General features: G+C 36.9%; 1 protein-coding gene across 5 annotated transcripts in view; it reads left to right on the plus strand.

The window, feature by feature from the left end:
- Positions 1–23,890, plus strand: part of Upf2 (UPF2 regulator of nonsense mediated mRNA decay) — a 695,457-nt gene that overhangs the window by 86,030 nt on the left and 585,537 nt on the right. For all 5 annotated transcript variants that reach the window (XR_016547840.1, XR_016547841.1, XM_090387842.1 and 2 more), the window contains exon 5: positions 19,730–19,765. Coding sequence is in view for 3 of the 5 variants with exons in the window: in XM_090387842.1 (XP_090243968.1) it covers positions 19,730–19,765 (36 nt within the window). In the remaining 2 variants the exon portion in view is untranslated. The remainder of the gene's footprint in view (positions 1–19,729; positions 19,766–23,890) is intronic.

Here is a 23,890-nt window from a genome sequence, read left to right on the forward strand (position 1 = left end):
GAAAATAAAAACAACTTTCATAGCGGGAACAACTCAGTGTAATTAAAATCCATTAGATTAAGACACAAGAATTGGAAGAGATGGAATGGCTGTCATCTGTTTGGATAGAAAATCAAACAAAAAGCAAGTTTGCTTACGATAGAAGCAAAAGCATTAGCAATATTTTATTACGACTTACGTATTATAATTTATACTTACGTATTATAAAATACGTAAGTATTTTATTACGACTATTTTATTTAATATAATAAATTTTTTACGAATAAAATACGTATTTTATTCGTAAAAAATACTTTTTAGTATTAAAAAATACTAAAAATACTTTATTATAATATTTTTATTACTTATTTTAATCGTTATAAAATACTTAACGTATTTTATAACGATTAAAATTACCCGATTATTTGTTTGGTAATGTTTTGGTTCCAAATGTGTGTTCAATCTTGGGTGGTCGGCACCTAACCCTACTTTTCCCATAGGGCCTGTTGTTTATATTGCACGATTTCGCATTGCACGAGGGTTTCTAGGAACGCAACTATCGTGCTATACGAGGACAGACTGTAATTCATTATGGTTGCTGGGTATTTCTGCTATAACTAGTAGTGCCCTGGATCCATAACCTAGTTTAATAATTTAATACTTTTTCTTGTTTTCTTAGACATTCAATAATGTCATTATATCCTATTATTTTTATCAATATTAACTCCCCGATATACGTAGGGGTTGCGTTCCGTGGAATGCTATGTAAGTCGAAATTTCCCTGCTTGTACAACACTCACAACTGTGCTTGCTGAATTGATTGAATCAAAATAGAAATGTTCGACGAACATGTATATAGAATTATTTCTTGTATTTATTCAATTTTTTATCTCATGCGCAGGAAAAATTACAAAAGCATGCAATTTAAAAATTATAAAATTACAAAAAAGTGGAGACAGGCATAACGTCTGTAAGTTTTGCATCGTTGCCAAAATCGATGTCTTCAGCTGATAAGTATGGTTCTGTGGAGGTTGAGGGCTGTGGAGATTTAGAGGAGGGTCAGCCGCTTAACCTTATGAAAGAACATATTAATGGATGACTGGACGGTGACTTTTTACTTTTCATCGTAGATTTCTTTGTAGCAAGCAAGCATATCATTCACCCCTCTGTTAACTCTCAAGAATCATTCGCTGTCAGGATCCATCTTCTCAAACTTCACCATTGCCGATACAATTTCACGAAATGCCATTGCCATCTGTCTGGTGATGAAGTGTCTCGGTTCCTTGTTTGGTTCATCTTGAGCTTCATCAGCATTTTCTTCTTTCACTATCGCTGCCTGCAAGTAAATAAGTTCTTCGTTAGATAGTTCCTTTTCTTCTTCCCCTATTAACTCCTCCACATCTAAGCATTTGCTATTCATTTTTTTCTCCTCCACATCTTTGGCATCAACCTCCAGATGAAGCAGCTCTGCAACCTTTACAATCTTATCTCTGGCGCCTCCCTAGCCAGGTGGGCAGGAGCAGCAGTGCGTAGCACACGCTTCTTGATTAGACCAGGGTTCGAGCCCTTGACCACCAAATACGTAGGATGCGGAAAGGTCGGGGAATGACCACCACATATCCCCAGAGCAGTATGACCTTAGTTGCTAATGCTCCTAAAAACCAAATAACAAACAAACAATCTTATCTGTAATCTCTTCATATGATTCGTCATTTTCAAATCCTCTGAAGCCTTTTACAAGCTGTGGGCATATTTTCTTCCATGCGTCATTTAAACAACTTTTAGTAATTTCCATCCAGGCCTTATTAATGTTTAATATGGCGAGGTAAATATTGTAAGATTTCCAAGTCCCTTAACTTAAAATTTTTTTCATCGTCTACTGCAGCAATGCCTGAGCAAATGTGCTTAAACAGTATGTTTTTAAATTCGAAATAACACCTTGATCCATAGGTTGGAAGAGTGAAGTCATGTTTGGCGGTAGAAATATGACTCTCACCTTTGAATTGAAATCATCTGGATGTGTAGGATGTCCAGAAGCATTATCTAATAGAAGAAAAATCTTGAAAGGAACATCATTGTCTTTACAATGTTTTTCAACCTCCGGAATGAAGCAGCATTTAAACCAATCCTCAAAGAGAGATATTGTTATCCATGCTCTCTGGTTCGATTGGAGATGCGCAGGTAGGGTGGCTTTATTGATGTCCTTAAATGCACAAGAATTTCCAGAATGGTACACAAGCAGTGGTTTTAATCTGTAATCTCCCGCTGCATCAGCCGCAAGCAAGAGCATGGTCCATCTTTTGATACCTTGAAACCTGGCATTGTATTTTCCTCTTTGGCAGTGTATATTTGATCCGGCATTTTTTTCCAATATAGAGCAGTCTCAGAGCATTAAAAATTTGCAGAATTGAATAGCCACCTTCGTCAATAATTTTTTCCGACACATCACAAAATTTCTCTGCAGCTGCAGAATCGGTAGTGGTGACTTCACTGCATACTTTAACATTGTGGAAACCATCGCGATGTTTGAACCTATTAAACCACCTCTTGCTTGCCACAAACATGGGTTGGGGTTCGCCTTACTTATCCTTAATATCTTTATAAATACTTGTTGCTTTTGCTTGAATGGTCATTAGACTCAGGCACTCGCTTCTGAATCTGATTTTCTATCCATATTATTAACAGTGTTCCATCTTCGATATAGCACCTGAACACTGTTTTGTGATCACTGTTGATCTTAAGAGCGTTGATCCTTTGACATGTTATTTGATATGCACACTGTCCTTTAAAATAGTATTCACTGTTGAAGCAACGAGACATAATTCCCTTGCAATAGATAACAAACTTTGTCCTGCTTTGTTTTTTTTTTTTTTTTTTTTTTTTGATTTGGTAGTTGTTGGCGCATCGGCTTCTGTGGCCATATTGCACCTCCCAAGGTTTTTGCAGTACTTTGATCCAAGCCCGAGGCGGGAATCGAACCCGTAACCTTTGGGTTGCCGGGCAGGTACTTTACCCACTCGGCTAGCCCGGTCGGCTCCTGCTTTGTACTTCTTAATCATTTTCATCTTCATTTCTAAATCAATTTTGTTTCATTTCCTGGAACTATTATAATATGTAAATTGTAATATCATCATTGTAATACGTAAATTGGAATGAGAAGTTTCTGAAAATTTGTTTTTTATATGATTGAAGATTTCAGTGAAGGAGAACACATTTCACCACAATAGCATAAAAACCCACACAATTGCAGTTATCGGTATTATTGCAAATGTAATAAAATTGAGTTTACTACCCTTTTATATTTAGATGCACTGACAGAAAAGCCCAATAAACTGGAAAGTGCAAATTGTTTTTATTATTTTATGGTCATGAACTCCAGAAACATGCTTTAGAAAAATATCACAAAGGCGTTCAAATTTGATTCTTATAACTGGAACATGTAATAATGATGAAAGGGTAGTGCAATTTCCATTATAAATATGACCTTTTAGAGAGATAAATAGCTTAGTAATGTAGCGAAATTTTCAACTTCCAAGGACTTGGAACGAATTACAAAAAAAAAAAAAAAACAACCAGTGTGTTATTGGGTTCACATTACAGTATTTTCACAATACCTCCATTTATTCCTAGGGAACACAAAATGCCTTACCACAATTTTTTTAAGTTTGCACCAGCTGGCAAAAACTTATGTGAAATTGAATTTCCGTAAGTCGAGTATTACGTAAGTTCGGGAGTTCCTGTATATACAAGTAATCCTTGTGTAACCCGGTAGTTTGGTTCCTACAAAATCTTGTGTAATGCGAAACTGTGTTCTATGGGATTAAGAACCAGTACAAAAAGGGGAGTTACATTCCAAAAGCTAACAAAAATATACCATTTTTTTTTTTTTTTTTTTTTTTTTTTATAACTATTGGAAACTTAATTTTTATAGTAGTAATAACTTAATATTTATACTATTATTTTTATAATAGTAGCAACTTAAATAGTAATAACTGAAGAAAGGTCTTACCTTACAAACAGTGATACTTATATGTCAGATAATGTACTTTCATTTAATTTTCTTCCTTTCCATCGCTGCTAAGCACAATCTCTTCTGCAGTATCTAGATTGCATGTACCTTCTGTTCTCTTTAAAAGTCAAGAACTGCATGCTTCAAAATCACAATTTTTTATGGTCTCAAACAAGCACAGAATCTAACCCAGGGATCCCAACAAAATGCAGTGGACCTCCACTTTAAAGATATAAAGCACAAATTTAACTTTATTACCTTACCAGTTAACAAAGTTAAATGATACTTGAAAAGCGGAAGAATATTTTCCAGTTAGCAAAATAAAAATACATTTACACTTACATGCATAGTTTAATTAATACATACTATAATATGTACATATTGTAATATGTACATACTAACTAATTGATATTTATGTTCACTGACTTTTTTTTTTTGGTTGTAAAATTTAAAACAGTAAAAATGATAAGCAATTAATAACAAAGAACATGGCATGCAAAAATTGCAACAAACACGATACGCACAAGTGAGATACGAAGTAATGAGTTTCTGAAAATTTGTTTTTTATATATGATTGAATATTACACGGAAGGGGAAACACATTTCACCATAATAACGAGAAAACCTACAGAATTGCAGCTATTGGCACTATAGGAAATGCAAGAAGATCGAGTTTACCACCTGTTTATAATTGATTACACTAACAGAAAATGCCAGTAAACTAGAAATTGCAATTGTTTTTACTGTTTTATGGTAGTTACCTCCAGAAATGTGCTTTAGAAAAATATCATGAAGGCGATAATGGGTGGCAAATCAACAGCAGGGATTCACAAAAAGGAATGAAAATGTTGAAAATTACATCTAACATAATAGCAGGGTTTTCCCAGCACAAAAGCTCAAAAATACCGTGCTATGCGAGATTTCCCACAATTCTCAAACTGTGTTAGAGCGAAACTGTATTATTTACATAACGTGTTGTGCAAGGATTGCCACAATTTGGCAATCGTGTTAGAGCGAAACCGTGTTGTGGAAGTACCATGTTGTACGGAGGTTCCTGCATATATATATATATATATATATACATCCAGGCCTCGCATAATGCAAGTTTGATTAACGCGTTTTTCAGTTACCGCTATTTGAAAAAATTATACCACTTTTCACGATGCAAATTTCCAGTTAATGCGATCTTTTTTTTTTTTTTTTTTTATATGTGATAGTTGAAAAAGATTTTAATCATGTGTTAAGCTTACCGCATGTCGGACGGGCAATAAACAAACGTTTGCCTGCTGCCCGCCTCAGCGTGTTCCAGCAACCGGTTGGAAGAAAACATGTTACTTGTTTGTTTCCCGCTAATAAAGTCAATGCAGACTTGCATTTAAAAATTCTAATTTTTAAATGAGCCAGATGAAAATGTTACCGCAAAGTAATAACAGTAAAAGAACTAGATGAAATCTTTTGCATCGCAGAGAAGCTCAAACAAAAGATTTGAGGTTATCTGCACCAAAAGGTTGTTGGCAATTGGAAATTGATTGATGTAAAGAGAAAGTCAACACTGTTCAAACGACTCAGACTCTGTTCAGATATTTCTGTAACAAATTGTTTCTTCATTGTGTATTTTATGTCAGAGGTTCCCAAACTTTCTCGGTTCATAGTGCCCTTAGTGTCTCAGTAATTTTTTCACGGTGCACCTAGACCAAAAGAAATACCTGACAGTTCCATTTATTAAGTAGTTAGGTCCAAACAACTTAATAAGAAACGTTGAAACTACGAACTACCTCGAGCTAGTAGTTTGTGCAGTGTCTGACAGATGTCGAGTATCGCTGTGTTTCCCTCGAAAATTTAAAATATTCTGCAGAGCACGGTTTGGAAACCACCGTTTTATGCAATAAACATTTAATTCCATAATTATTTTCATTATCTTTTACATGGTATACAGTTAAAAAGTTATTTAAAAGGTATTTTTAAAATTTTTTTATGGACATTCCTGAAGGTCAAGGACCAATTATAATATTTTCTATTGATTATTATATTTGATTAACGCGTTTCCATTTTGTGCAATGCTCTCGTGGGACGAATTAATCGCGTTAATTGAGGCCAGCCTGTGTATATACAGTCCATTCCAGTTATTTGGGACACATCGGGACTAGTGCATTTTTGCCTGATTAAGTGGCTGCCCCAAGCGCCAGTCATTGTGATTACATTTGTGAATTGAATTTTAATTCTATTAAACAGTGATTCTAATTAGTGAAAATAGGATGAATATTATCCACAGGCTATAAAAGCAAAGATATATTAAACACAAATTTACCCTTTATTACCTTACCAATTAAAAAATTAAATGATACGTGAAAATCGGAAGAATATACGTGATAATCGGAATAATTAATACGTACTGTAATATGTACATACGAACTAGTTGACATTTCTGTTCACTGACATTTGTGGGTGGGGGTTAAAATTTAAAACAGTAAAAAGATAAGCAATCAATAACAAAGAACACGGCACACACAAATTGCAAATAACACAATACACACAAGTGAGAACGGAGTAACGAGTTACAAAGCTTTAAAAATAGGAATGAAGAGAAGATTCTGAAAATTAATTTTTTTCTATGATTGAAGATTTCATGGAAGTGTAAACACATTTCACCATAATAACCCACAGAATTCCAGCTGTCGGTGTTATCACAAAATTCAGTAAGATCGAATTTACTGTCCGTTTATGATAGATTTCACTAACAGAAAAGCCCAATAAACAGGTGACTGCTAATTGTTTTTATTGTTTTATGGTTGTGACCTCCAGAATTTCGACCGAACCATGTGGTAGTACTGTCGGAGACAATTGTAGGGTAATCTCCAGTGCTGCGGTCTCCCGCCCCGATTAAACGGCATGCTGTCTCAATTAAGCAAAATAAACCCTGGCTATTTTCTCGATTGGTTTCTGTTTTTTAAGATTTGCCCCAAATAAACGGCTGCCCCGATTAACCAGTGACCCAAATAACCGGAAACCACTGTATTTATAATTTTTTAACCGCTAATTTTAGTTTTTTATCACTGTGATGGATAAATTTTCATGTTAATGTGACGTTAATGCTATTGCTGGTTTAACAATTATACATTATATACACATTAATAGTACTGTGCATAACTTTTTATTTGTTTTATGGTTTTTAATTTAGGGCAAGAGGCATTTCAGTCATTGAGGCCTGACTGTCTGCTTAGCATTTAGTGTGCTAAATTGTAATAATTCTTTTAACAATTTAAATATAAATGCAACATGCATCATAGGCTAACCGACCACTGCTAGCACACCAATTGCTAAGCAGACAGTCAGGCTTCAACGATTGAAATACCTCCTGCCCTAAATTATGCCCTATATATATATATATATATATATATATATATTGTGCATAATTATTGTACATATAGATATATATATATATTTAATCTATTAATAATAATTGGGTTAAATGTAAAAGTTACATCAGATCAGATTAATGCCATCAATAGTAGATTGAACATTACATCAGTGTATTGTCTAGTTATTATAGTAAAAGTATAATATGTACTATATAAGTACTGAATGTGTATACAGGGTGATTCACTACCAGTGCGACAAACTTGCAGGTGTAGGGGGCACAAAGACGAATCGGAATCACGTAGTATTGCAGGGTCTGAAATGCCTTCGTCATGCGGTAGAGGACGTTGAACGGGAGGTCACGTGAACAGCGATCCTGCTGGACGTCGGCATTTGCAAACCGTTTCTGTTGAAGAAACCAAGTAGCAAAAGTCCTACGGCGTGGATAATCCGCAGGCTCCAATGATGGGACGCATTGCAGATGGTATGAACTCATTTGGTTTGTTGACAGTATCCTCCATACAGTGGATTGGGAAATATCCAATCGTTGGCCTATCGCTCGAGTACTCGTACTCGGATTGCCTTCTGCAAGACGTAGGACATTCTCCTCATTGTCTGGCGTCCTCGTCGTTCGCTCTCGATTCATGGTACCTCTCGTGAAACAACCAGTCTCACATAACCTTCTGTGCACACGTGCGAAAATCGTATGATGAGGAGCACGCCTGTGCTGGGAAACCTTCCTGGTACAAGCACAGAGCGGCGTGCCCGTTACAGTCCACAGCTCCATACGAGAGGGGCATGTCGGCCAGTTCAACGTTCGAATACTCGTCCATCCTACTTCCTCGGGAACCAGTTCGCAAATGCTGACTTCCAGCTGGATCGCTGTTCACGCGACCTCCTGTTCAACGTCCTCTACAGCATGACAAAGGCATTTCGGACCCTGCAATGCTATGTGATTCCGATTCGTCTTTGTGCCCCCTATACCTCCTGTATGTTTGTCGCACTGGTAGTGAATCACCCTGTATAAACATAACAGTATACAGCAGGCCATAAGGCCAAAATAACTTATAAAGACTAGGATAGCCTATGTAGGTCTACATTGCCATACCCTGGAAATAAACATAATTAGTAATAATATATAATATAGAATACAATAATGATTATGTAGCTGATTATCGATCTATAGATACGTTGAAAGGAACTTTTTCAAGGTCTAACTCCTTTCAATATATGCCACCAATAATTAGCAGAGCTATCCATTTCTGAATGCCATCTGCCTGCTTAACTAAGTCCAATTAATAATCATCAACATAAAGGCTATTTGGTTAAAATTTAAATTTAACAGCAAACAGGCAAGATAACAGATAAAAGATAACCCAACAGATAACTACGAAATGAACATATAGAATATTATATAGAAATCCAGCATTATTTTCAATTTCAGTTGTGGTAATATTATTTGATTTATATTTATGCAAAAGAAAGCTACTGCACATAAGGAGAAAGGAAGTGTGGTTAAATATAGTAATAGTGCCTCATTTCCCTCTAATTGCTCTAATAGATCTTGAGGTATAAAAAATTAGGGTTAGATAGTAAAAAGTGAAAAGTAAAGAAAATAACTTTATATAATGTTACTTAGGATATATACCGGGAGCGTAACTGCCTAACCCTTTAGTAAGGGATCCTGGTATGACTACAAGAGGGATACTAGACGGTGTTTAATATATATGACTGTTGATGATCCTGCTCAGATAGTAAACAAACTGAATGAGTATTTTGCATCTACATTCACACCTGAGGGGTTATTAAGGTTCGAAAATGCCAGAAGGTTATCAAATTGTAGCAGGATGCTTAATGATTTTGTAATAACTGAGAGCAAAGTGGAGGAGAAATTGTTGAAGTTAAAAATAAGAAAGGCACCTGGGGTGGATGGGATCTATCCAGTTATATTAAGGTAGGCGGTAAAGGAAATAAGCAAACCCTTAGTCATAATTATGAGAGCATCCTTGGAATCAGAGGAGGACCCCACGGACTGGAGATGTGCAAATGTATCCCCAATTCACAAAGGGGGGATCGAAAGGTGACACGAGTAATTACAGACCAGTTAGTTTAACTTCTGCTCTGGGTAAAATAATGGAGGCACTGGTTAAAGATGCATTGCAGGATCATCTAGACAAGACTGCAGCAATAATTCAGACACAGCATGGGTTTGTTAAGGGAAAGTCTTGTCTGACAAATTTGATTGGACATTATGATGTGGTTACAAAGGAACTGGATGCAAAAAATAATTTTGATACCATATACTTGGATTTCAGGAAAGTTTTTGACACTGTTGCGCATAGAAGACTACTGTACAAATTGGAGCAGAATGGTATTAAGGGTAAGTTGCTACAATGGATAAAAGTATGGTTGAGTGGGAGAAGACAGAGGGTGGTAATTAATGGGTGCTCTCTTCGTGGACTAATGTTATTAGTGGAGTCCCACAGGGTTCGGTGTTGGGTCCTCTGTTGTTTTGTATATTTATCAATGATATTGATGAAGGTATATCAGGCTTAGTGTCGAAGTTTGCAGATGATACAAAGGTTGGCAGGGTTGTTAATGACACAAATGGCAGTGTGCTACTGCAACAGGATCTAGAAAATTTCGGCAGATGGGCTGAGAAGTGGCAACTGAAGTTTAACCTTGACAAATAAATGGTAGCAATAAGTGGTAGCAAATGAAAAAAACCTGGGAGTAATTGTGCAGTCAGATATGAAGTTTTCTGAGCAATGCAGACAAGCTGCCAGGGCAGGTCATGGGATTTTGTCAATGATATATAGGAATTTTGCTAGCAGGGAAAAGGAGGTGATTGTCCCTCTGTATAAGGCAATGGTCAGGCCACGCCTTGAAGTCTGGAGGCCTCATTTTAGGAAGGATGTAGATTTGCTTGAACGTGTGCAGAGAAGGGCAACAAGATTGGTGAGGGGGAATGAAGGGATCCTCTTATCAAGAGAGGCTTAAGTTATGCTAATTGCAGCAGCTGGTGACTAGGCACCTGCGAGGTGATCTGATTGAGGTGTATAAGGCCTTGAATGGGTTGAGCATGCTGAATTCTAATGAGATTCCTCCACTTGTTCTGATTACGAACCTGGGGGGGGGCATAAATTCAAATTAAGAAAAGACAGATGTAGAATAGATGTGCGGAAATTTTCCTTTAGCCAGCGGGTGGTTAATTTCTGGAATAAACTTCCATCTGTCGTTGTGGAAGTTGATAGGTTAAATAAATTTAAGGAGTAACTGGACAAACATTTAAAGGGAATGGTTGTGTGCAAATTTTTTTTTTTTTTTGGCTGATGCTGCATAAGCTCATACACTTGCTTTCTTGCATCACATGCCACTACTACTACTACTACTATTATAGTGAACCTTGTGATATGTAATTTAAAAATATATGAAGCAGTGGAGGCTTATATTAAAATTGAGTTTCTTATATAGAAAATACTTTTGCTACGATGTGATTGGGTTTATATTATTGTGCCATTTATTAATAGCAATAAAAATGGCTTTATGAAGGTTTATAGCGATAATATTAGCTGGAAATCTATTATCAATCAACTTAGACCTAAATTCTATAAGTGTTTCTATGATATTATTGCCATTATTATATATTTTGACAAGTCTAATGCTTTGTGAAGCAATGATAATATATTATCATTTACAGACCTGCTATCTTTCCTGGCTCTCTTTTTCTCTTCCAATGCAAACAAGTTTCTTCTCATCAGTTTTTCTAGGGGACACAGTACCCAGGCTTTCCTGCCACACACTGTGAAGGAATTCTCTGTAAAATAATTTTTCCACTTGGAGCCAGTCTCATGTGGAGGGATTTTCTTTCTTTCAAGAAATAGCTTTTTCTTCTCATACATGTATATAAAATAAGCCTAAAATACATGCAGTTTTTGGGCAAGAATATAGTATTACCTTGTAGCTTTATTATGTCATTGTTTACTGCAAACAACCCGAACTTGATGCTTTTTAAAGAATTTGGAAATTGCAGCTATTTAATATTATATTTTATTTATGTAAATCTTTCAGAAATAAATATATAGAAATTTCTAAACATTTATTCTAATAGCAGGAAAACATACTGCATTCCATAGAAATGAAGTCACAAAATACCATTTTCCTCATAATTTGGAACCTAAGATACCAAAGGTTATATACATTGCCCAACCGTTAATATCAGATACCCCTCTGCTGATAGTTCATTGCATCCTGTCCAAGCACCACATGTCAGAAACAACTATAAATATGCTTGTAAGTCTTCAAGAAGACAGTAGTACAATTCTGAATGCAAGACGCCACAGTCAACAGAGTTAACAGACTTCCAAGACAAAATGATAATAGCATGCAACATAAGCAGTATGTTGCATGCTATTCTTTTACACTTTTCAATGGCATTGAAGATCCCTAGGTTGACAGTTGGTTTGGTGATGTAATCTGCAAATGGAAGTGGATTTATACTGAAACAGTCATGAAATGATGTGGAAAAACTCTCAACTGATGGAACATGACAGGAGATCCTTGCAAAGAATTGTCCACTTGGAATGCAGTTGATCACAGCACACATGCACACACAGGCCTTCAGTGAGATGATTGGGACACATGTCAGCACCCACATAATGCAGCATCCTGCATTATGCAGGTGCAGGATGTGCACCCACATAATACAGGATGCTGCATTATGTGGGTTACTGTGGTTGTGCAGATGCTGCATTATGTGGGATACCATGGTTGTGCAGCTGTCCACAAGCCACTAATAGCCAGATGCATTAGCATTAGTAGAGGCATATGATGCAAGAAAGCAAGCTTATGCAGCATCAGCAAAAAAAAAAAAAAAAAAACCACTTCCACTTCACCCCTCCGTTCGCTTGAAATACCTGTCCAGCTGAGCCTTAAATTTATTTAGTCTATCAACTTCCACAACAAGGGATGGAAGTCTCTTCCACCAACCAACTACCCGGTGGCTAAAGGCAAATTTCCGCATGTCTATCCTACATCTGTCTTTCCTCAATTTGAATTTATGCCCTCTCAGGTGATTATTCTGAGCAAGAGGAAGAATCCCATCAGCATTGAGCATGCTGAAACCATTCAAGGCTTTATACACCTCTATCAGATCACCTCGCTGGTACCTAGTCTCCAGAAACTGTAATTTGCAAAACTTAAGCCTTTCTTCGTAAAAGAGTACCCCTTTGTTCCATTCACTAATCTTGTTGCCCTTCTCTGTATTCGTTCCAGCAGCTCTACATCCTTCTTGAAATGAGGCCTCCAGACCTGTATACAGTACTCAAGGTGTGGCCTGACCATTGCCTTATACAAAGGAATAATCACCTCCTTATCCCTGCCTCCAATGCCACACTGCTCCTTATCCTTGCTAGAAAAATTCCTGTATATCATTGACAAGACACCATGAGCTACTCTTGCAGCCTGTCTCCACTGCTCAGAGAACTTCATATCTGTCTGCACAATTACCCCCAGGTCCTTTTCATTCTCTACCACTGTCAGTGTAGTACCACAGAGTTGATACGTTGCTCTGGGGTTGCTGTTTCCCATATGTAGTACTTTACATTTGTCAATGTTAAACTTCATTTGCCACCTCTCAGCCCATCTTCTCAACCTTTCCAGATCCTGTTGCTGCAGATTCATTGCAGGGTTGTCAAGTAGTATCTTTGACAACCCTGCCAACCTTTGTATCATCTGGAAACTTGGACATTTAGCTTGATATACCATCATCAATATCATTTATAAATACAGAAAACAATAATGGACCCAACACTGAACCCTTAGGGACTCCACTAATAACATTAGTCCATGATGAGTGGTGTCCATTGATTACCAGTCAATCGACACCGCTGTCTTCTCCCCCTCAACCACCCCTTTATTTATAGCAGCAATTTGCCTCCAATGCCACACTGCTCCAATTTGTGCAGCAGTCTTCCATGTGCAACAGTATCAAAAGCCTTTCTAAGATCCAAGTATATAATATCAAAGTTATTCCCTGCATCCAGTTCTTTTGTGACTGCATCATAGTATCCAATCAAATTGGTCAGGCAAGACCTCCCCTTAACAAAACCATGCTGTGTCCGAGCTATAACTGAAGTCTTGTCTAGATGATCCTGCAGTGCTTCTTTAACCAGTGCCTCCATTAATTTTCCTAGAACAGAAGTTAAACTCACAGGTCTATAATTACTTGTGTTGGCCTTTGACCCTCCTTTGTGAATTTGAGTCACATTTGCACATCTCCAGTCTGTGGGTACCTCCCCTGAGTCCAAGGAAGCTCTCATAATTATGGCTAAGGGTTTGCTTACTTCTTGCTGCCTCCTTTAATATAACTGGATAGATCCCAACCACCCCAGGTGCCTTTCTTGTGTTTATCTTCAACAATTTCTACTCCACTTTACTCTCAGTTATTACAAGATTCTCTAGCTTACTGCCAGAGTTGAATACACCTCTGGCATTCCCCTCGCTGAATAACTCCTCATGTGTGAATGTCGATGCAAAATATTCATTTAGTTTGTTAGCTACCTGACCAGGATCATCAACAGTTGACCCATCGATTTCAAGTGGACCAATCTGATTCATACCCTTCCTTCTTGAGTTTACATAAGTAAAGAACTCTTTGCATCCCTTGCTACAGATTTCTCGTAATCTGCCTTTGTCTGCCTAAACTCCTTTGTAACTTGGTTACAGATCAACTTGTATCTTTCATAGACTTCTGTCACGTGTTAATTTATATGTATCCCATGCATTTTTCTTCGCTGTCATATGTCTCATTAGTTCATCTGACATCCATTTAGGCCTAATTTATGCTATCTAGCTTAATGTAAGCTCTGCCTTTCTTGGACTGTAGACCAATGGAAAGCTGTCTTTTAGAGTGAATAGTCACAGTACATGGACTACCAATCTGACCGGTGTGCCTGGAGAAAGATATCTGCTGGACTGTATCATCCTGACAGTGAAGTTTGGCAGAGGCAGTATGGTGGTCTGAGACTATTTTTCATGGTTTGGAACCATTGGTTGTTTTGGATAAAACGATGCATGCTGAGTGTACATGGGTGTCCTGGACAATAATGAGTTACTTGCATTATGGCAGCATGTCAAAGAAGGCCCATACAGCAAAAAAATGCTCCATCTCTAGCTGGTTGGATTGTGACAGAGTGGTTTGCGGACATAAGCATCAAAAAATTGGACTGGTCAGCTCAGAGCCCTGATTTCTACTATCTAGATTTAGAAAATTTGGGCAGATGGACTGAGAAGTGGCAACTGAGGTTTAACATTGACAAATGCAAAGTACAGCATATGGGTAGAAGTAACCCCAGTGAAACATACCAACTGTGTGGACTACACTTAGGGTGGTAGAAAATGAAAAAGATGTTCTTGTTTATACGCAGGCATGACCATCAGTTCAGTGGAGTTTCCAGTAAATCATACAAAAGTTAATTGTATTTAGCAGTTACGAGCTTGAACCCCAGTCCACTCAAAGAGCACGTGCCACTGCACTCACAGTCTTGACCATTTGGCTGAGGCAGTTACTATTAATTTAACTCTTTTAAATTTTACTGCCCTGCCAAAGAAGATTTGGGAGTAATTGTAGAGTCAGAATTGAAGTTTTCTGAGCAATGAAGACAGGCTACCAGAGCAGGCCATGGGGTATTGTTAACGAAATACAGGAATTTTGCTAGTAGGGAAAAGGAGGTGATTATCCCTTTGTATAAGGCAGCTTATCTGCGAAAAGATCAAACCTCCCAAGCACTTCCTAATTCATTTCACAAATTTACGTGGTCTCAATTCTAATCTTAACGATGTCCATTTCCACTTGCAGTCTGCCAAACCCCATGTACTTTTTCTGACAGAATCTCAATTATCAGTTGATTCAAATACTGCTCATCTCAGATGCCCAAATTATTCGCTGTATGAATCCTTTCGCCTCAAAGGTGGTACTTGTGCATATTCCCTGTCAGAGAGTTGGCAATTTGGTATCTGCTCTCTTTGATCTTCTCTGGCTTAAAATCTCTCTACCTCATTGTGTAAAATTCATCTGTTGTCTCTACCGTTCTCCCAACTCCACTAATCACTTGGGGCTTTTTGACTTCCTCCAGTCCAACTTTCCTAACAGTGAGGTAATTTTCCTTGGTGATTTTAATGTTCGCAACTCCAGCTGGCTTCAGTTTTCTAGTCACACCGACCCAGCTGGTCGAGATGCTGAGGCTTTTGCAATTACTAATGACCTTGCACAGATTGTTCATTTACCTACAAGAATACTGGACAATCCTAATCATACAGCCAATACGCTTGACCTTTCTCTCACAAACAACCCTTCTAAGTACACGGTCAAAGTGAGAAGTCCTTTAGGCACTTCAGATCACAACTTGGTGATTGTCTCTTCTCCAATGGAGCCTTTATCTTATGGCTATTCCCAACCTCGTGTTGTTTGGCATTACAAGAATGCAAAATGGGATGACCTGCAAGCTTGATCGGCCTTGGTCGGATTACTGTTTCAAAACTTCTGATGTCCACGTTTGCTCAGATCGTGTCAGTGAAATTATTCTTGCAGGAATGGAATGCTTTATCCCACACTCCACTTTAAAATCTCGTCCTTTATCTAAACCTTGGTTTTCCAATAAATGTGCTAAGGCAGTTCAAGAGAAGAATGTTGCATATCGTAATTGGCTTGTTTCTAATTCTTCAGTTTCATTTTCTGCCTACCCCAAAGCCCCAAACAATTGTAAAGCAGTTATTAATCAGTACAAACTAGAGTTTGAACAGGCTAAGAGTAGAAAACTTGCTTCTTGCCCTAATGGTAGCCGAGCATTCTGGTCCCTTGCCAAAGCTATTGGCTCCAACTTTTGCCCATCTCTGCTCCCACCTCTATCCAAACCAGATGGTTCTGTTGTCACTTCAGCCAAGGATAAAGCTGACCTGTTAGCATCCCATTTTTTTTCCAACTCATATATTAATGATCTTGGTAAAACACCTCCCACTATTCCCAACATGCTCCATTTAATGCTTCCTGTTGTCTTCCGTTAAAAGGATGTCAGAAGGATTTTGATGAATATTGATGCTAAGAAAGCTCCAGGTCCCGATGGTATTTCTCCACTTGTTCTCAAAACCTGTGCTCCTGAACTTACTCCTATTCTTTGCCGCCTTTTTTCACTTTCTTATTCCAAAGGTGTTTTTCCTTCTGCTTGGAAATTTGCTCATATCCAGCCAGTTCCTAAAAAGGGTGACAAATCCCTCCCATCCAATTATCGTCCCATTGCAATTACTTCTACTCTTTCTAAAGTAATGGAGAAATCAATTAACCACCAACTCTTAAACTACCTAGAAACCTTCCGTCTGATCAACGATTGCCAGTGTGGATTCCGTCAGTGTTGATCCACTGGTAATATTCTGGCTTATGTTACCCATTTATGGACTAATTCAATGGAAAGGTTCGGTGAAACACAAGTAGTTGCTCTTGACATCTCAAAGGCATTCAATCGTGTTTGGCATAAAAGTCTTCTAAACAAGCTTCCATCTTATGGTTTGCAAACTGTTTTTAGTAATTGGTTATCCAGTTTTCTCTCTGATCGCTCACTGAGGGTGATGGTAGATGGCTCTTTGTCTTCTAACTATTCCACTAATGCAGGTGTCCCCCAAGGTTCAGTTCTTTCCCCCACTTTTTTTCCTCTTGTATATTAATGACCTTCCATTGGCTGGAAATCCTATCCATAGTTTTGCCGATGATAGTACACTGCATTCAACTTTCCATTTTGAGAAACCTTGCCCTGTTCAATCAGAGGGCGCCTCCGTAGCTAGGTGGGAAGGAGCAGCAGTGCGTAGCACACGCTTCTTGATTAGACCGGGGTTCGAGCCCGTCACCACCAAATACGAAGGACGCGGAAAGGTCAATGAATGACCACCGCATATCCCGGAGCAATATGCCTTAGTTGCTAATGCTCCTAAAAACCAAATAACAACAATAACAAATAACCCTGTTCAATCAGCTTCAACTTCTCGAAAATCTGCTCCAATTCCTTAAATGCTGAACTTCAGGTAATTCTACAGTGGGGCAAAGTCAACTTAGTTGATTTCAACCCTTCTAAAACTCAGTCTTGTCTTATATCTCGCAAAAAGGATTCTTCTGCTCCTATGCTTATCTTTAGTGACACTCCGATTTCTAGGCAAAATGATATATCTCTTTTGGGGATTACCCTGACTTCTTATCTCTCTCTCTTGACACAAGCACATTACAAGTATTGCTTCCTCTGCATCTAAAAAACTTGGTTTTCTCTTTCGGTCTCAGCGTTACTTTTCTTCCAAACAGCTTCTCACTCTGTATAAATCGCAAATACGCCCTACCATGGAATATTGTTCCCACATCTGGGGTGGTGCCCCCAAAACCTCTCTCAGGCTTCTTGATTCCATTCAGAAGAGGGCAGTTAGGTTATTTAATGATTCATCTCTAACAGAGTCTCTCCACTCGCTGTGTCATAGACTTACTGTTTCTGCTGCATGCCTCTTTTACAGATACTTCCATGGGCACTGTTCTTCTGAATTGGCTTCTATAATTCCCGCTCTCTCTTTCAAAACAGTCCAAACACGTGCGGCCACCAGCCAACATCCATTTACTGTCCAACATCAAACCCACAGAACCAACTTTTCATCTTCCTTGTTTATTCATTCAGCTGCCGTTTTCTGGAACAACCTTCCTTCATACGTATTTCCTGAAAATTACAGTCTACACAAGTACAAGCCCAATGTCAACAAATATCTTCTTTCGTCTTCTGAACCTCCAATCCAAGCACGGAACTAAGTACTATAGGTTCTAATACCTCTCGTGGTTGGGGTTTACATAAAAAAAAAAAAAAAAAAAAATGGTCAGGTCAGCCTTGAGTACAGGTCTGCGGGCCTCATTTTAGGAAGGTTGTAGCATTGCTTGAGTGTGCACAGAGAAGGGCAACAAGATTGGTGAGGGGAACGAAGGGGTCCTCTTACCAATAAAGGCTTAAGTTCTGCAAATTGCAGCGGCTGAAGACTTGGCACCTGTGAGGTGATCTGATTGATGTGTATAAGGCCTTGAATGCGTTGAGGACGCTGAATTGTGGTGGGATTTTTCCGCGTGTTCAAATTACGAACCTGAGGGGGCATAAATTCAAATTGAGAAAAGACAGTTGTAGAAGAGATGTGCAGAAATTTGCCTTTAGCCAGTAGGTGGTTGATTGCTGAAACAAACTTCTATCTGTCGTTGTAAGTTGATTTTTTTTTTGGCTGATGCTTCATAAGCTCATATGCTTGCTTTCTTGCATCATATGCCTCCATTATTTCTACTACTACTACTACATCAAGTACCTAGACATGTTGCAGATTTCTGTATGCCCCAAATGCAGGATGATGACAACTTGATTTTTCAACAAGACTGCTCCACCACATTACCACAAAGTAGTTTCATCATACCTGAACACAGTGTTTCCTTGGAAGTGAACCGAAAGGGGAGAACTGATTTTGTGGCACCCACAATCTCCTGATATGACTCCTTTAGTTTTTACTCTCTGGGGATTCCTAAATAGCCACTTATACCAGAAACCATTATGGAATTTGACAATGAATTTTTGAAGTAATTGGCCATGTTGACAGGGATATACATTGTGTCAAATATTGGAGAAATTAGATTAAAGAGTTACCTTCAGAGTTACTAAATATTGAAAACCTCTAATTAAAACTTGAAGGGGTACCCTCTATTACCTGTATAAAGTTTTAGGTTTGTGTAATGTACCCTATTTGCGCAATAAAATTTTAGTTTTGTAAATGTAGGTTTGTGAACACCCTGTATTTATTTTACTGTGTAATATTTACTGTACTTTTCCATGTGCTGTAAATTACCTTTCTCTTGAAAAAATAGGCAACATTTGTACATTATTATACACAATAAGCTGAAGTACAAAAATTCAACATTTTTTTGCAGTTTTTTTTTTTTTTATGGCTATGATATGATCCCCTAAATCCATAAAATTTCCAAGATCTGGCAAGGATCAGGTCCCAAAGCTGCTGGATTTGGGAAGTTCATGTCTGTATCAGTATCTTATGGATACCAATACAGACATGTATATTTACACAAAATATATTTAAGTAAATTAATTGTTATGAAATTGTTTCCTGGAAAATAAGAAAGGCAAGTCAACGCCTAAAAAAAAATAAAAGTTTTTGAAATGCTATATAAAGTAACAGATGAAAGGAACAGATACATTTGCTGTCTTAGAGAATGTTTCAAATTATATTTTGATGTACATTTCATATAGCAATATATATTAAAATAAATAATTTTTGAATATGACAGCATGAACATTTAAATGAGGGTTATGTTTTTAGGATACAGATGATGATATACAGCAAGAAGCTGAAAAGGTAAGGATTACCATATATTACTAGTTATTTATTTTTGTTTCATGTATATAAATATTCATTAGATTGCATTATTCAAAGAGAATTGTTTGGGTGTTATTGCCACATATACTTTCCAAAATTTCAATTTTTCTGGATCTCACTAAAAGTGTTTCTAAAGTGAGCATTCCTGTTATTCTTTTCATTGATGAAAATGATTGCTCTGGAGATCGTGTTTGGCTTAAAATGCATAAATCATATTTTCAGGTGTTTATTTTGAACACATTTGAAATAGCTGTCAACCCTCTGAGTTTATGACAGTGTAGTTTACTGATTTTTATGAAAAAATTAGTGAAACTATGCTAAAATCAAATTTAAAAAAAAAAAGCTGTGAATTCTTATTTTTATTAGCAAATATATGATAAACATCTGAGAATGTCATAATTGTTCAGTTAGTCATTAAAAAAGCAAATTTTTCATTTCCATTTCAACACACAACATTCTATCTACTTAGATATCCTCACTCAATTTAGAAAGTAATAAAAATTAAAAAATGTAAATAATAAAAATTAATTAATATAAACTAATATTATTAAATATTTTTAATTAAAAAAGGATAGTAAGTTCTCACTGCATTTCATATAGAATCTAGAAATATGAGCAAAAACACTTCCTTTCCCTATCAGTAAATTAGGGAAGGCCATCTTCCTTTCTTCCTTGTCATTCACAATTATAAAAGATCAATTTGAAATGAGTACAGAGACAAAGTAGGTCATGCATATCAAGACAGGCTGATGGATGACAAAGTACTCTGTATTACACCACAACATCGACAGAAAATTTTACAGCATTTATTTCATACCTGTGGTAAAAAAAAAAAAAAAAATATCTTCCAAAATTTTACCATCGAGTTGATTTGTCTGCTGATATGATCCAATGAAGATGCAGAACTTTTTTTTTTTTTTTTATGTGAACCCCAAACACGAGAGGTATTAGAACCTATAGTACTTAGTACCGTGCTTGGGTTAGGGTTGAAGGAGAAGTGTGGGGGGGAGGGGGATGCCGGAAACTTTGCTCTAGAGACTAAACATGGGTTTCACCACTTCAAGCCTCCAATAAGCAAAGTGGTGGTATTTCACCGGTTGATGAAAGCCATCTACCACCTGCGAATTTTGTATGACTTTATGAATAAATTTGATATTAAAAATAGCAAGAGCTTTTTTGTTGAGTTACACCTAAAAAGTTCTTGTTATTTTTATTATTAAATTAGTAGGATGCAATAACTAGCAACCATTAAGAGATGAATTAATATTTGAATAAATTTGGTAAATTGTGAACTTAGTTTGATAGCCAGCTGACTTTCTATTGTGAATTCTTAAGGCCACAACATGTTTTCTTATGGTAGTTGAAAGTCTGCTAACTCCAAACATAATTCATAAATAATAAGTTGCCAACTCAGTTTTGGAAGCATAAGTTCAAATATTATTTAACTTTAAAAATATGATTGTATTTGGAGAGGCAAAACATCATCTGATACCACTATTCAGAGATAAAAATTTTTTGAAGCAAATTGCTGTGAATCAATAAAAAAAAAAAAAAAAAAAAATTTCCAGTACTTCTCAGTATTATTGAGATCTTCTGGAAACATCTCATAGTGAAAGTGATGAGAACTTTCGCCGATGCTATTATGAAAAGAGAAAGAATCAATGTATTAATTGACAACAAGGAGGCTTGAAATATAACAAATTGTCCAAAATCATGCTTGGAATTTTCACAATTCCTCATAGACATAGAAATCCACTGACAGAATTATCCTAGATAAGGTTGTTATTAAATTAAAACCACTCTTATGCCATGCGAAAATTTATATAGTTTATTAGACTGTTTGCCTACATCACTATACATTAAGATGACGTTTCGGGTATCTTACCAATACCCATCATCAGACCCAGCTGTTGGGGGAACAGAAAAAAATAGAAGAATTTATAAATTTGATTATTTTAGAATATTACAATACCAATAATACAAGTACAATTACCAATTTACAATTACAATATTACTATTATAATTATCTGAATTTGCTCTCATGTTCCTGGAATCAGTTCTGTGCAATTCTGACCTTGTGATGTGGTGCATTGTCCTGTTGAAAGAACCTATTAGCAGATAGATATACTGCAGCTATGAAGGGATGCGCCTGTTCAGAAACAGTTTCCAGATAATCTGTAGTATCCAACTGTTGCTCTGCTAGTCCCAAGGAGCCCAATGTGCACCACAAAAATGCTCCCCACACCACTACTAGCTTGCATTGCAAAACCAGGCAATATGGGTCCATGGTCTCATGCTGTTTTAGACATATTCTGTCATCCCATCAGCATAAAACAACGGATTCATTCACACTATGGCCACAGATGCTGATGCACCTAATAAATCCCCAAACAAACAAAAAACAATCATTCACATTAGACAATGATTTTCCAATCCTGCATTGTTTAATGTTAGTGTTCCTAACCCACTGTAATAGTGCCTTCTTGTTTTTTGATGACAGAAGTGAAAACCAGTTCAGTCATCGGCTGTTATGCACGCACTTTGACAACAAAATATAACATTTCTACAAGCAATACTTTTCCACAAGTCTTAAACTATGTGTATTTCCATACACTAACCATTAGAAGTTTGTAACAAAGTTCACGATAGAGAATATCTCACTGAAATACTTTTTCCGCTTCCTACTGTTACCAGTCGTGGAGCATTGTGGTTATTCAGGTAATGTACTTTATTAATTCCAAAGGAATAATGAAAAAAAAAAAAAAAAAAAACTATAATGCATTCATGTGAATATTTTTTTTTTTCCTGCTCAATCGTTTTGTAACTACTAATAACTAAAATTCTCAGTTTATTCATATTAGTCTATATGGGCCAGACTTTTGCTGCATCAGCCAAAAAAGTAAAAAAAAAAAACTAAAACTACATTATGTGTTTCCTTCATGTAGACACTAGTGTAACTAACTTTTGGATTTCTCCATGCTGTCAGCACCAAGTACCCACAGAGGTAACCTATTCCAGTATTTAACATTTAATAACACTGGTTAAAATAAAACTGTGTCCAATCCAGTCTAAACAACATAATTTGAATTTCCACATATTTCGAATTTATGGCCCCTAGTTCTAGTGTCATTCCTGATCACGAAAATTTCAGCTTCATTCATTTTGCTGTTCCCTCTTAGAGCTTTATAGACCTCAGTCAAATTCCTTCTAAGGTTACTGTGCTCTTTAGCCAACATATTTGAAGTTTTTTCTTATGTGGATGCCCATTACCCATCTTTGAACCTTTGCAAGAAGTCTGATACTGTTTTTTAGATAGTCTCCACACTTTAACTCAATATTAGTATTTGCAAAATTATGCAAGGAAGCAAGCTTATGTAGCACCAACCAGTAACTGTATATATGTTAGCAATTAATACATTGTGAGAGTATACACTGCAGTGATTTCTAAACTATGTGCTCCAACACTTGGCCTGCCTTGACCTTCTTAAGTGTGCCACAAGATTAGGAAAAAGTTGCCTCCAGTGCAGTTCATTTAGTGCTTGCTTGCTGTAATGTTCTGTATATTTTTAAACCCTTCCCCAGAATTGCACTCAGTTCTTCTGGAATAGCACTATCATTTCAAATGCCTTGTGAGAAGTTACCCATTAGCAGGTGTTTGTGTGCACGAGAGGTCCCCATCAAAAAAAAAAAAAAAAAAATTAATGCTCTTCAGTGCCCAATCAACTGTAATTCACATTCCTTGCCATCAAATGTGTGTGTTCTCTAAATTCACCAATAAAAATTGATTTTTAACTAATATAAGATAACTTGCAGAATTGCCAGCCAAGCTGGGAATGCTACAAGGTATTTCCAGTTCATGACAAGGAGGAACTTTGAAAGTTTAAATGTTATTTTTCATGCCAAGTAATAATATTCATCTCTGTTAATTTTCTGAAGCTTTTTTGTACTGGCACAGGCTTCCTGTCTCCAGGGCTGTAAAACACTATGGTCACATGCACAATTTCTTGCATATATAGAAATATACACTTTATATATCTTCCTGCTCAGCAGTGTTATAGGAAAAGGAGTGCCTACTCAAGGGTTCTAATTAACTGAATTTTATTG

This window comes from Mastigoproctus giganteus, chromosome 13 (assembly GCF_048544385.1).
Source record: "Mastigoproctus giganteus isolate SK-2022 chromosome 13, ASM4854438v1, whole genome shotgun sequence".
In the NCBI taxonomy this organism is placed as follows: domain Eukaryota; kingdom Metazoa; phylum Arthropoda; class Arachnida; order Uropygi; family Thelyphonidae; genus Mastigoproctus; species Mastigoproctus giganteus.